The sequence below is a fragment of the Mytilus californianus genome, unplaced genomic scaffold (genome assembly GCF_021869535.1).
Source record: "Mytilus californianus isolate M0D057914Y unplaced genomic scaffold, xbMytCali1.0.p SCAF_9, whole genome shotgun sequence".
NCBI lineage: Eukaryota > Metazoa > Mollusca > Bivalvia > Mytilida > Mytilidae > Mytilus > Mytilus californianus.
Window position 1 is genome coordinate 10,085,741 of NW_026262745.1, and position 15,311 is coordinate 10,101,051.

The window sequence follows — 15,311 nt, forward strand, 5'->3', positions numbered from 1 at the left end:
AATAAAGGGTATAAAATATGGTGATATGTGCTGAATCTTATTACTGCTTCATTTAATGTCTAAATAAATAAATAAATAAAGGGTATAAAATATGGTGATATGTGCTGAATCTTATTACTGCTTCATTTAATGTCTAAATAAATAAATAAAGGGTATAAAATATGGTGATATGTGCTGAATCTTATTACTGCTTCATTTAATGTCTAAATAAATAAATAAAGGGTATACAATATGGTGATATGTGCTGAATCTTATTACTGCTTCATTTCATGTCTAATAAATAAAGGGTATAAAATATGGTGATATGTGCTGAATCTTATTACTGCTTCATTTAATTTACCCTAATAGATAAAGGGTATATATTGTGTTCTTATTCAGCATATAAAGTAATTAGAGTATATTTTTTCTAACTGTTGTTAATAGATTTATTTTCTAGATTTGATGTTTTGTTTATGCATCTGTTTTTAATGTTTTGATATGATAATCATATGAGTATGTTAAGGTTGATGGGGGAGTCTAAATAAAATAAATAATTTTTTTAATACTTTGTCTAAACTAAGTTTATATCATACTATTTTATTTATAAAGGGTATCATAGAATGGATCTCAAAGCTTTTTTTCTAGCTACTGGTTGTGCAAAACTGTCAAATATTTGTATGATTATACTTGTAAATAAAACCACTTTGGTGTGAATAGAAAGAAAACTTAATGATAGAGGTTCAGAATAGAATATGAGAAACTAGCTCTTATGATGTGCTTTCATAATGGTTTAGCTAATTGATGATGGCCGTATGATGACCTATGATTGCCTAAATTTACATTATGTGGACTCTACTTGATAGTAGTTTCCTTGACAATCATACCACGTTTCCTTATTTATATTTCAGAAAGTAAAAATGAAAATTGAGGTAACCTTATACTCTTTTACTTGTTACAAATCAGATTAGGTAAATTTCCTTTACACTTCTTTTTTTGAATAAAATTTATTATCTGAGTTATCTCTCCTTATATGAGAAAGTTGAAAAAAGTCTGATTCAAACAAAAATATTCTTTATTTAAAAAAAAAATCATTTTACTTAAATAAATCATATGATGTTCTTCATTGAAATGAAATTGTACAAAAAAAACTGTATTCCTGAATCCTGTCTCAATGTAAGCATATTTCATTAAAAATCTGCAACCAATGTTTTCTGATACTTTACAATCCAAGATTGACTGAAGACGCCCGATCTACCTTCCAGGATTTTTGTGTCTACCTTTTAATTCTTATTTTTATATCAACAGCAAAAAAGTTTATTAATTTTAAAATGTTTGTTTACATGTTGTACCCTAAGTACTACTTGATTTGTTAAAGCTAACATAATGTATTGAACAAATAATACACAAAAAAAAGATAAAAGCCAATCTTAAAATATATTTTTCTGTCAATTTTATCCTAATTTGAAGAGTACACAAGGCTTAGAAACTATTTGAAGATAAAAGTTTTATTATACATTGTACATATGTGCATTATGTGAATTTTAAAGTAACTTTTAAATTGGGTACATTATTTATAATTTTAGGTAAATGTGTTGTATGTTTGTTCTGTAATACCATGCATGCTGTTAGGAGGTTACCATTTGAAATAAATATATTCTCAGACATGGCATTAGCTTTCTCTTTTTTAATTCATCTTTTTTTTTTGTATGTTTTTATTTGATAGGCTCTTCGTCAGCAAAATTATATATTTTATAGAATCATGTTTTGTTAAAAAGTTTAATCTTTGTAATTATTTGTCAAGTTGTTTAAGATATTGTACAGTAATTGTTGATATTTTCTAACTGTTATATACTGTATATCTATCTGTTTTTATCTATTTATAAAATAAATATCTTTTTATTTTTTATTCTTCTTAATTTTCCCAATAGAACAGACAATTGTCTCATGTATTTCTTTAACTTACAAATATTGTTTAAAAATATTCTAATACTATTAAAGTTGACAGTATGCAAGTAAAATTAAAAAATGGTATTAAGGTGAATGAAAGAAATAATTTATAGGCCAGGATACATCATATCTTCTACAATATTTATTGCTCAAAAGCTCAAAATTAAGGTAGAAAATATCTAGGAACACATGTACTGCATAAAAGTAAATTAAAACACATCTTAACACAAGAAAACAAAATATTGCCTCTAAATTTTCCTGATTGAAAAATCAAGGATGTGAGATCAGTTTTCCACTGTTTCACTTCAGCTGATTACCGTCAACCTTGCCTTCACTTCTAGTGCTATAATTTGAAACATTTTTATATGGATGGAAATCTTTGTCTTTTGTAAAACAACTGAACCTCTTGGATGGGTCTTGTGTTTTGGTGAATATTCAAAAGTATAGCTGTATTCCAAAAGTGAAAGAATTATTTAATTGTTGTCCTAAATATACATGGAATATTTGCCATTGAACATTAAGCAACAATCAGTCTGCTAATGTAATACTAGTATTTTAATGTATTTTAAAATGTCTATTATGCAAAGGAGGTTTGTTTTTTTGTTGTTTTGTGTTGTTGGGTTGCTGTCTTATTGGTACCACATCTTTCTGTATTTTGTCTACAAAGAATCCATCATGGCCTTTTCTAATATAATATCTTATTAGCAGAACCAATTGAAACCAAAATGTGACATATGTTCCTTGGAAGGTCCTTAACAACAGTTTTTACTTTGTTACTGATGTAAAATTCATGATTGCCAGAGAAATAACTTTAAATTTATGGGAAATTGCAGTTAGGTTTTCTTTTTAGGAACAAATGACTTGAAATAAAAACAAAAATTAAGAAATTTTCCTTATAGAAGCTCCAAGTACAAATGACTTGAAATGAAAAAAAATTAAGAAATTTTCCTTAAGTATAGAAGCTCCAAGTACATTGTACTATAAATGTTGTTACATATGGTTCTGAGTAAAGTCCAGTAGGGCCTCAAGGGGAAAAAAGGCTTCTTACTGGTCCGACATTGGTCCGATTTTCACTGATCTCAAGAACTAATGAACCAATTGAAACCAAAGTTGACAGAAGTGTTCCATATAGTATTACTTTGATTCTGATTAAAAGTATACTTTTGTTTTTTTGGCCCTTAAATCCAGTTGAGCAATTCAGGCTATTGGTAGCCTCTTGTTGATAAGCTTTAGTATTAAGGTAGATTTCTTGTTAAAGCGAGATCATATAATTTTGTATTACAATTCCTTTATTTACAGTACATAACTTATAACAATGGTCAACATGACATATTATTCAATATTGATTGAAATTAGTAAATTAGTTTCTCATAAATATTTGATAGTGTTTTGATTATATTTCATCATTATTAATCTCGGAGATGGAAAAACACAAATTATAGAGAACACAGTCTCTTGTGGAGAGTTGTCTCATTGGAAATCATACCACATCTTCTTTTTATATCAGTATAATATATAATTTATTATGAACTCTTGTTATGCTTGAGCTATTATGGTTAAAATTTTGCATTTAAGCTATAGGTCCATATAAGAAACGTATATTAATATGTAACTGATATTTTTTTGCTACAATTGTCTCGTGTATTACAAATATTTTCCATAACTTTTTGGTAACTCTATATAAAAATAAGCAGGTGAGCTAAAATGAAAAGGAGGTGTGGTATGATTGTCAATGAGACATCTATCCACCAAAATTCAAATGAAGTGGATGTAAGCAATAACAAGTTTACAAATAATAATGTTTGCATATAGCCTACATTCTATGCTGGCGAAATCTTGGTCTTGTTTCACTTTTAAGTTCGTATATTTAAAGATCCATGATATTAGCTATCATGTATTAATGATCAGATTAACAGTTCATCTTTATATTGGATCATTTGGTTCAGAAAGAATTATATATTACCCTGACTTGGCAGGCTCAGGTCTTGTTTTTTGAATTTAGATCCAAATGGAAGCTCTAGTTGGCGTATTTATCTTAAATCTTGTTTTCTGTCTCAAATGAACAGATAAATTGATATTGACAATAATGATTAGCCATTGGAATGCAGTGAATAAAGTTATATATATTTCAGTTATAATACCAGAATAATTATAACTTAATAATAATTACGTAATAATAATACATGTATAATTTATTGTTAATTAATGAGACAAATGAATATAATTATACACATATTACACCAACAACCTTTAGTTAGCATGTTACAATTGAACAGGACAAAGATATAAACAAGTGATTTATTATTTGGTATACGAGTAAATGGTTAAATTAATAAAACATTTTTGAATATTATAAATAACATTAACAAAACTTTGATACCAGGCTTATGATTGTATACGCCAGATGCGCGTTTAATCTACAACAGACTCACTAGGGACCCTCGTATAAAAAAGTTAAAAGGCTAAATTAAGTACGAAGTTAAATAGCATTGATGACCCAAAATTCCGAAAGGTTTTGTTAAATACAGCTACAGACGGCGTGCACAAAGTTGACGGCAACTAGAAAATGCGCTTTTGAAAGTAGTTTTATACAACCGTGTTTAAAATATCTTTTAAAAAGGAAGTTTTTAAAGGATAAAATTATGAATGCTAGCCATTAAAATCCACATTACTATTAAGGTTATCAAAATTAAATCTATAAAGTATGAAACGAACACTGAGAGAACGGCAAAAATATGTGAAACTAGTAACATTAAATAAGCATAAAATCGAGTTTGTGACCTAAAATTTATACAAATTCAACATATTTTCCCGCATTTTCGTATATTAATAGAATTTTTCGGATTCGGACTATGACGTCATACGAAATTCACCGCAAAAAAACAGAAACGGCCATGGTGGATGAGTTTGGAATGTAATTCGTTATGTGTAAGAAGTAGTTATTTGGAAGGATTAATATCCGAAAATGAAGAATCGGTAAAAAAAGATATGTAATTGCTATTTTTTTACTTCAAAATAACTTGATATTTCGAATGTGCATAACAAGAGGTTTACAAAAATCTGCAAAATATGAATGATTCGATAGCCCGGGCTGAACACCTGATTTTTTTTAATGTCCAACTATTATGTTACAGTTTAAAGAAATGACGTTTTAACGCTATTTTTTAAGAGGGTCCACGACATAGTCGCTTATTATTTCCATTACACTGCTCTTAGCATATATTTATTTATATTTCCAGAATGTGCAATTGCTGCACGTTGTTGTTCGAAAAAAAAGTGATATGTTGAACGTGTATGTTTAAAGCTATGTGATAAACTAAGTGTCCAGTGTTTTTGTTACGCGTTTGTTTTCTGGAGAAAAAATGCCGACGTCGTAAATGATTTAAGTAATTTGAAGTCGTTACGTTTGTGGACTCAGCTTTGTGCACGCCGTCTACGGTGATCTATTCCTGGGGTAAAAAATCCGAAATAATTTGAACAATTCAAAGTTTTGTAAACAGTTACTGTGCTAATGATACTCTCGGGGAGGAAACTATTTTTTTTCTTTTAGCGAAAATTAGAATAAATTTCAAACGGTTAGGGTTATAGGTATCCGTTGAACATGTAGACAATAAAACATAGGGTTAAGGTGCTTGACATTATTCTTTGATAAAATTGTTTTCCGTAGCTATTTCATCTTCAAATAATTTGATTGTTCATTTTTTTTCACAAGAAAGGATATGTTTCATGTTTATTCTTGTGTTTTGTGTTTTTTTTGTGTTTTTGTTTTGTTGGTGGGGGATACATCTGTGGATTTGGGAAACTTCATATTATGTAACGTGACGGTAACATTGCTTTACGCTTATCAATTCAATCAACTAGGCTTTTATCTCTCCTGGCCCGAAAAGCGACTGCAAGCTGATGCCATTACCTAGCGTCCGTCGTCTCTCCTCCGTCGTCGTTGTTGTTTATATATTGCCATGTTTTTTGTTTGTTGTTGCTTTTTAATCTGAAAAGTACATAGACTTTGCTCAATGACAGCTAGAGCATTTTTATTGTAGCAAAGAGACAGCTACAAGGAATGTTCTACGATATAAAACAGACATAATATTCCTGTAATATTGGTTTTTCACTAAAAAATGTAATACCTAATACTGTAAAGAATCTATTTCATGTGGATTTCTATCAACAAAGACTGAGTAACAAGTGTTAATGTAATTTTTGTTCATACAGACATAATAACATCTTACTTTTTCTAGTGATTATAGCACTCGTTTGACAGGCATTATATAATTAAGGGTCTCGAGTTGTCAGAAGTTTGTGAAGACTGTGTCTCTTAATAAAACCTGTAATTAGATTTGGTGAGAATCCAATTCTTAAGGAATTACGTAAAGAAATATTGTATTTTCTCCTCGATTTATTGAGAATGGAACATAGGGAGCACACACGTAAGTATTCTTTACATATTTGTTTCCTCGTTATTTGTAAGTGTGCTTTGTCAAACAAGTGTCAGTCTGTAGTCATCAGTTTTATGCATAATCAATCAAGTAAATTCTTTCAAAAGTGAAGATTACTTTTACAGATTAAAACAAAGGCTTAATTTTAACTGCAGTCTTAATTTCGTCAATGATTGAAGAAATATATTTTGGTTGCTAGAATTTCAATGCATTGTTATTTTAACAATACATTTAGCAATTTTGTATCAATATAAGGGTTGCTATATAATATTGTACTTTGACATCTTTTGGGATATATCGTGCGCAACAAGCTTCAATCCGTCAGTTTTTCTATAAAAACAGTAGCAAAGCATTTTGCAGATGTGCTACTGCATTGAAGCGAGCCTTTCTTTGCGTGTTTAGTGTCCTAGCTAATTTCGTTTTAAGACGAAGCTAATCAAATATGTACATTGATTTTATTCTTTGAAAAGTATTGTAAAAAGAAATTTTAAATAATATATAATTATGCGAAGATTATTCGAAGGCATTAACGATACACGCCAAGAAAGTGTAAATAGATTATAAACCACAAGTGTTTATATCATCATTTATGTAATTAGCCGAAGTTGAAACCACTCTGCACTAGAAATATCATTCTGATTGCTCTTTGATGAGTTTATAGTTGTATTGTAGCAACATAGATAGATTGCTATTTATTTTTAACAGACAACACTTCAGTCATTGACACATATAGTAACACTTAAGAAAAGCACACTAAGCAAATTAGTAGAACATAAATATCCGCCCAAAACCCCATCCAACTCATATAGTTTATTATTGTTGATTTTGTTTTGCTCTTGTGTTTTTGTTATTTATTAAACCGTGATTATAGAACTTAGTGCTTTTCTGTATTCATTTTCAGTGTATATTATTTTATGTACCTTTTACAAGACCTATTATCGAGATTAAGAATGGAACTGTTTGAGATTTATAAAAACTAGTTTAACCCTGTCACTTTTTCGTGTGCAAATCTTCAATCAGAAACCTTGCGAGTGGTGTCCCATCATTTTATTTATGAATTCGAGGAATTATGTGTTAATGGCAGATCTTTGTTAGTCTCTGATTATTTTTTGTGATGAAGAGCTTGACATAAGATATAGACACCTGACTATTGATGAAGACCGGACGTCGTCCTCTAGATGTGTCGTTGGGTTTCTGTATCATTGACGTTTACCATTATTTCCTTTTATTAGCGCACCTGTTCAAAAAGTCAGAGTGAACTATTATCATCCCTTGGTGTCAATCGTCCGTCGTCGTCCGTTAACTTTTACAAAATTCTTCTCTAAAACTAAAAAAAATGTCCGATGATCTAACCAGCCAAACATCATGACCGACAAGGCTAACCATAGAAAATAGGGGTGAAATTCAAGTTTTGTCTGTTATTTTGAAAACTGTTATAGATGGTTAATAGAGAAAATTTGACTGACGGCAAACCTGTTCAGAATATAAAGATCTACTGACTGTCCATTTGGTTAAAATTATCCTTAAAAGAGTTATTGTCCTTAAATCAAGATTTGCTTTCGACCATTATTTCATGTGTGTCTATCATCTTGAAAACTATCATAGATACAAGAAACTTCAAATATATGTGTTACAAATTTGTATATACTCGAAGTTGAGGTAGACTTTAAAAGTGGATATCATATCAAAATAAAAAAGTGATTTAAAGATTTAAATTACTTCCATTGTCTCATTGGCACTCATACCACATCTTCTTACATCTACATGTATGCGTTTCAATTGAATCTTGTGTTTAAAGTTCATAGTACTGAAACATTATTATAGACAATTTCATTATAAATATTCCTTATAAAAGAATATTCCCTAAAATTTATTCCGTTAGGAATATTTTATAGATATTATAAATTCCATAATATTTCTTTCATTTTGATTACTGACATAGAGCAATCGGATTGCAGAAAGAAAATGGATCCTGAAGAAATGAGAGAAGGTAAACCGATCGAAAACAAAGTCGGGGATGAGAGAAACAAACACCCTGCACAACCTTGTAAATTAAAGCTATATATACTTAGTATCTTTATTTTTTTTTTAAATAAAATGCGACGGACATTTGAAATTAAAAGGGGTTTACCAAAGGTCAGATCTTTTGGACGGGTTGCAAATAATGCAAAACCGTCTTGCTATATATGGTGAACGTTAGGCTTGCGGTTGGGAGTACCATTTTGTGTAATAAACTCATCCCACAGTTTTGAATCTAAGAGCTTTCAAACTTTGCACAATTTATGTACTATATACATAAAGTGTGTGCCCCTCCTTTTATGGATTCTTTTCGGATATATTTTGCAGATTTGCAAGAGGTTGAAACTTCGTAATTTTTTGGCAAAAATGTACATATGACCAAGATGACACTTCTCATGGGGCCCCGCGAGTCCTTATTAGACCGTTCAAATGATCTAAAGTATATACTAATTTGTTTAATACCTACTCGGGAATATCTGCAATGTTTGTTTCCTTTCACTACATCTATTATTGTAAACAAGACAGAATTGGTTATATGTAAATTTTATCTGCTAGCATGCATATTTTTCATCCAACTTGGACTGATTTAAAGGACCTACATGTATAATACATATATATTAATTCAGTGTTAACTTTTGAAATGTTGCATTGGCGTGTCAGGGAACATATGAGAATGTCTGCTCCAGTATTTACGGGATCAGTGTTTCTCATTTGTCTCTAGTTTCAGTGTGGAGTTGTCCCCAAATGCGTTTCTTAATTTCCCTTCTTCTTGGCCGACGCTTCGTTTTTTTTTCGATCTTTTCTTTTAACCCGTTTAACCTGGTTTGGCCATCCTGGGCCCTTACGTGAGCGTTCAAAAAGTCCAAGAAACCATATCCTGTCATTTTAATTTTTTTTTTACCTATAACGGTATTTTCTTAACAGAAAAACTTTAAAATAAATCGTAACTTCCCTTATGTTAAATAAGTAGATCTGGTGTGATTGTCAATGAGACAATTATTCAATAGAGATTAAATTAAGCGGATTTCAGCAATTATAGGTTACCATACAGCATTCAACAAGGTGCAAAATATACACCTTTTGTCAGGATAAAAAGGCCCCGATATGACAAAATGTGAAACAAGTCATAAGAAAAACAAAAATCGGCCTGATTTATGACAAAACAATAAACAAAAAATAAATATGACAGACAACAACCAACGAAAACTACTGAATTAAAGGCTTCAGACTTGAGACAGGAACATATAGAATGTGGCGAGGCTAACATGTTAGTGAGCGCTCGACCCTCCCCTAATAGGCTTAACAGCACAACGTATACGCAAGAACAAACTGAAAAAATTAGTTGGAAACGACTTGGCTCATCACATTGGCACGAACACAAAAAACAACCAATATTAAGACAAAAGACTTTTACCATTTTCATGTAAAATTATAAACTTAGAGCTAAACCACGAGCAACAAAAAGTAAAATGTAAATAATGAGCTTCCAATTATCGGAGTGTCGAGCATATGTTGGACAAGCTAAAATGCTTATTTTCTTTCAAAGTCACTGGAAGCCTATGGAAACTTTCGAGATAGAGAAAATAAATCAATCAACCTGACCGTAGAGCTTTGTGTGTTTTTAGTAAAACGACAGATTGAACTTTTCCAATAACTGTAATTAAAAAATTCAAACTAGCTTACGATGAATTTATAGAATTGCATACTTACATTACAATTACCGACCCCCCCTTTTTTTCCCCTTCTTACACATTCCCCGTTCTATAATCATAGGCGATGATATTATTAAAATAACACATAGCTGAGAAGGTGGTAGAGCAGATTATTACCCTGAGAAAGCATTGTCAACCGTGGAGAAGCCAAGGTTGACAATGCCTTTCGAGGGGCAACAATCTGCTCTATCGCCCTCTCATCTATGTGTTAATTTATTATACTGAATGTTCCGTTTTTACTGTCTATTCAAATTCAAATTCAAACGTCTGGTACATAACAGCCATCCGAATCTAAAAAAGCGCACAACTGATCAAACTTTTCGTTAAGAGTAAAAGAGTATTACCTATGTGATAGAGTAAATTATCACCCTCGTATAAATCAAACAGAATTTGGCATTGTAACATGAAGTATAATAACATAAAATGATTAAAATGTTCGAGGTACATGCACTAAGACGTTCTAAATAATATAATAATGAACCAAGCATGCATAGGATTTAAATTTTGCCGGTTCAGTTTAAAAATGGATGCATCTTATCAATGTTTTGACACAGTCCCCATATGTAAAGTCTTATTTGTCAACCTCAACGTCGAGTATATATATATACCTTTTTAGTAACATGTCTTTTGGCAACAATGATCAGCAATCAAGCTCTACAATGATTTAACATATAGCCGAAGTCGTCAGTTAACTCCTTAGAATGGCGTTTTTACATTTGTTTTGCCTATTTTCTGTAAAAAGTATAGTAAATAGAGAGGAACCTTAATAGCAAAAATCATCAGCAAAACAAATACATCCACATGGCCGAAATCGTCAGTCGGCTCTTTATTAATAGCAGTTACTGTCCCTTATTCATTATTTTGTTTTTGGTGTTTGCCTATTACCTTGAAAACTATATAATTCGTCTCAAATTTATCCCAACAATGTTAGATCTTCAAATTTGCGTTATACATATAGATAGAAACTAAAATAGCAAAAATGACCAGCAATTAAGAAAAGATACAAATGCAGCAAACATAGTTGAATCCACCAGTCAACTCCTTGTATATATATATGTTGTGTACAAGTTATCATTTTGTACAAATTATAATTTGTACAAAAAAATTGTACAAATTATAATTTGTATTTTGACTTTGTACAAATTGTAATTTGTACAAAAGTGCCTGTACAAATTACAATTTGTACAAAATTCGACTAAAATTCACTTATAACTTGTACAACAATTTATAGTATGGATTTTGTTATAAAAAAGCATTGATACACACAACATATTTATAGAACATAATAAACCTTATTTACAAAATACAAAAATACCCAGAGACAGCAAATGTAATTGATACATGCATGTCAGTTAATTCTGATAGCACAATAGAAATTGGGCACTGTCACAATTCTGATAGAATAATAAAAAATGGCCTCAGTGACAATTCTGATAGTATAATAGAAATAAGCCCCAGTAAGAATTCTGATAGTATAATAGAAATTGGCCCCAGTGACAATTCTGGTGGAATAATAAAAATTGACCTCAGTGGCAATTCTGATAGTATCAGGGAAATTGGCATCAGTGACAATTCTGATAGTATAATAGAAATTGGCCTCAATGACAATTCTGATAGAATAATAAAAATTGGCCCCAGTGACAATTCTGATAGTATCATAAAGATTGGCCCCAGTGACAATTCTGATAGTATAATAACAATTGGCCTCAGTGACAATTCTGTTAGTATCATAAAAATTGGCCTCAGTGACAATTATGATAGTATCATAAAGATTGACCCCAGTGACAATTCTGATAGTATACCTAGAAACTGGCCCCAGTGACAATTCTGATAGTACTCATAGAAATTGGCCCCCGTGACAATTAGGGTGACCCTGACGTTGAAACACCAATCATACGTGCCAGGAACCGTGCGCTGTCTGGCCAACAGATCCAAACCGAATATCTAACCATGAAAGCGAAACAGAAATTATCAGAACTTGCTGTTGGGTATAAAATCATTATACCAATTCTTCAGTATGATCGAACCCCAACTGATTCTCGAAATATCTTATGTGTAATCATTGAATCTGGAGAATTTGGGTACCGCACTGCAACTGCTGTAGGAATTTGAACAGGATATTTGTCGAGAAATCAAATTGAAGCTGTTAAAGACACATCTTTATTCGCAGCAACGGTTTCTGAGTTTCGACCTTCGCTACGTGAGGCAGATAAAAAGCTTTCAAAAACTGGTGGTTAGGGTTTTCTTTCATGTAAATGCAAAGGGGGAGCAAATGTAGATGTAAAAAGCAAATGATGTTGTGCAATTCCTGATGCCATAATTCACTCACATGCTCAAACAAATTATACAGAACTATTTTTTGTATTTTGTAAATATGTTTATTGTGTGGTCATGGAATACAACTTCTTTGGTGTGTATCAATGCTTTTTTTATAACAAGATCCATAAAGTAAATTATTGTACAAGTTATAAGTGAATTTAAGTCAAATTTTGTACAAATTGTAATTTGTACAAGCACTTTTTGTACAAATTACAATTTTTACAAAGTCAAAATACAAATTATAATTTGTACATTTTTTTTGTACAAATCATAATTTGTACAAAATGATAACTTGTACACAACATATATATAGTAGCAATTGTCCTTAAATGAGGATTTTCAACAATTGTTTTTTTTTTTTTTTTTTTGCCTTTTATTCTAATAGCATTTTCGTCCTCGAGAGTTATTGAGTTATGTATACATTATTACGACATGGAATTCATCTTCAGCCACTATATTACCTAGGGGCACAATCTATTTTCTAAATCTGTTTTATGAAATATACCACGTTCAATCTATAGCCAGCGTGCTGTTACTTATTGTAGCATAGTATTTTTTATAATATATTCATCTAAATTAGATAGAAAATATTTTTCAAGTTAATTCGTACTTTCTTTAAATTTTCTATAAGATCTTAACTTATTTCCATTAATCGAATCGTCATCATTAAAAAGTTATTTCTTTCCAAAACGAATTGTAATTTTCCTTTAGCTTCTTTGTAAAGGAGAATGTAATAGTTTTTTGTTTTTTTTTTCAAAAAGTACTTTGATTTTCCCAACACGACACACATTCAATTAGAATAATAAAAATTAAGTTTTAAAGCGAATCCTTCGCGTAATTGCTGGTTAACTTTATAAACATTATATACTCAAGACTGCTTTGAGTTTCAAATATGCAGCCAGAATCCTATAGACGACTTTAGACCCTGAATATACATATGGGGAACATTCCGAAATCAGCTAATACAGCTACATTAACCGCCTTTGAATTAGCTCCAAGTAGACTCTTTGCTTTGATTTGAAGTTTTACTGATACCATTAACAAATTAAATATTGGGACTCAAGCGTTGTATTGTTCTTTACAATATTAAGGGACCATATCTCATTACATAAAGGATAAAACTGCAGAAAGACACACCATCTTTGTCTATGCCTTTCAAAAACAATGTTGATTTGTATTTAGCTATAAAAAATGTAACACAAGAAAGTAATATACTATACCATAAGTCACTCCCTGCATGAATTGTTTCAAAAAGAATACATGTAAATCTATTTTTATAAAATATTTATGACATTTCTGTTTATTATCCAGTAGAACCTAATACATATAGAGTTCAATTGGTATACAATGGTAAGTTTGCCACTTTCCCAGCATGCCATTGGTTTACAATGGTAAGTTTGCCACTTTCCCAGCATGCCATTCGACTCGTTATGTTTGTTTGATATATTCACAATCCGTCGACAACATCGTCAACATTAGAATTTGTTTTTCCCTTTTTGCTTAGCTTGAAGCTTAAAGGCGTTAACATGAATGATTACAGCGTTTGAAGCAATTAAAGTGTACATAAGGCTTAGTTCATCCTTTTTCCTTGGATTTGTGTTGCTCAAACAAGTTCTTCCTTTTTCCTTGGATTTGTGTTGCTCAAACAAGTTCTTCCTTTTTCCTTGGATTTGTGTTGCTCAGACAAGTTCATCCTTTTTCCTTGGATCTGTGTTGCTCAGACAAGTTCATCCTTTTTCCTTGGATTTGTGTTGCTCAGACAAGTTCATCCTTTTTCCTTGGATTTGTGTTGCTCAAACATTAAATTTCGGTGCAATGCTTTGTGGACTATAGTTTGTGTGTTCATCTATTTAAATATTTTTGGTCATGGTGTTGTTTATCTTTCTTCGACTTTTAGTATTTGCTTCCTCTCTCTATATCTTTAAATCACAATTGTCATAAGAAAGAAAAGAAAGACGAAAAGGCAAATCATTCACAGTTTACAAAGTACTTCAATGTACAGATTGAGCAGCTTCTAACCCCTACCAAACACAAATTTCACATCTCAACCGATACTTTATTTTTAATCGACAATTTTCTCTTACCAAGTTTTTTCAAACTTTGATTTCCAATTGAGGACCCATTATGGGCAAACAATCCGCACAATGATTAACACACACAATATATATGATATTAATGATAAAAAAATACGCAAAAAATCTCAAAGGAGTTAATAATATGACCATATACCATAATGTTCATTTCTTGTTGATTACGCACCAGATTCGGCATCATATCCATTATGAAAGTGCAGTAGAGGGTGGGGTAATATCTAAAATAATGTTATTCCCCGCTCTGATTTCATTAGTGCCTTTTCCTCGAGTACCATTGATATATATACATTTTCTCCACTCTGTTCATAAAACAGGCTAAAAACATAAACAAACTTAAAACTATATTTTGTGTGTGTTATTTGCCCTCTGGGAAAGAGAGGAAAATAGAAATAAATTGACATGTAAACTACACAATAAGTCTTGTAATCTGAGTTGTCAGTAGCCCTTTAGTATTTTCTTTTATCATTATGAAAAGCGTACTGTAGCTTTACATACAAATGTATCTGTGTTTAGATCAGGAAGGACGACGATAGAATAACCATGTATTCTGTATACAAAGCTATGCATGGAGGTAAGCCTCTCAAATACTTCTTCACTTCTTTACCTTAAAATTCATTGTCAATACGAATTAAATTCAATTTACAACCTAGACTTGTACTAAGGTTTGATTGTCATTTTTTCAAAAAAAATATTTTACATTTCTCGCAAATGTATGTATACAGCAACCAAGGAAATAGATACAAGTACATGTTCCAGTTTTTTTTTCTTCTGAGAGCAATGTTTACGGAAACATATCTATATATCTA

General features: G+C 30.9%; 1 protein-coding gene across 1 annotated transcript in view; it reads left to right on the forward strand.

Annotated features, from left to right (window-relative positions):
- The first annotated feature begins 6,294 nt into the window (after positions 1 to 6,294).
- LOC127716581 (uncharacterized) overlaps positions 6,295 to 15,311 on the forward strand; it is a 60,544-nt gene continuing 51,527 nt past the window's right edge. Inside the window, exon 1 of the mRNA XM_052222818.1 lies at positions 6,295 to 6,353. Coding sequence (XP_052078778.1) covers positions 6,332 to 6,353 — 22 coding nt within the window. The 5' untranslated portion in view covers positions 6,295 to 6,331. The remainder of the gene's footprint in view (positions 6,354 to 15,311) is intronic.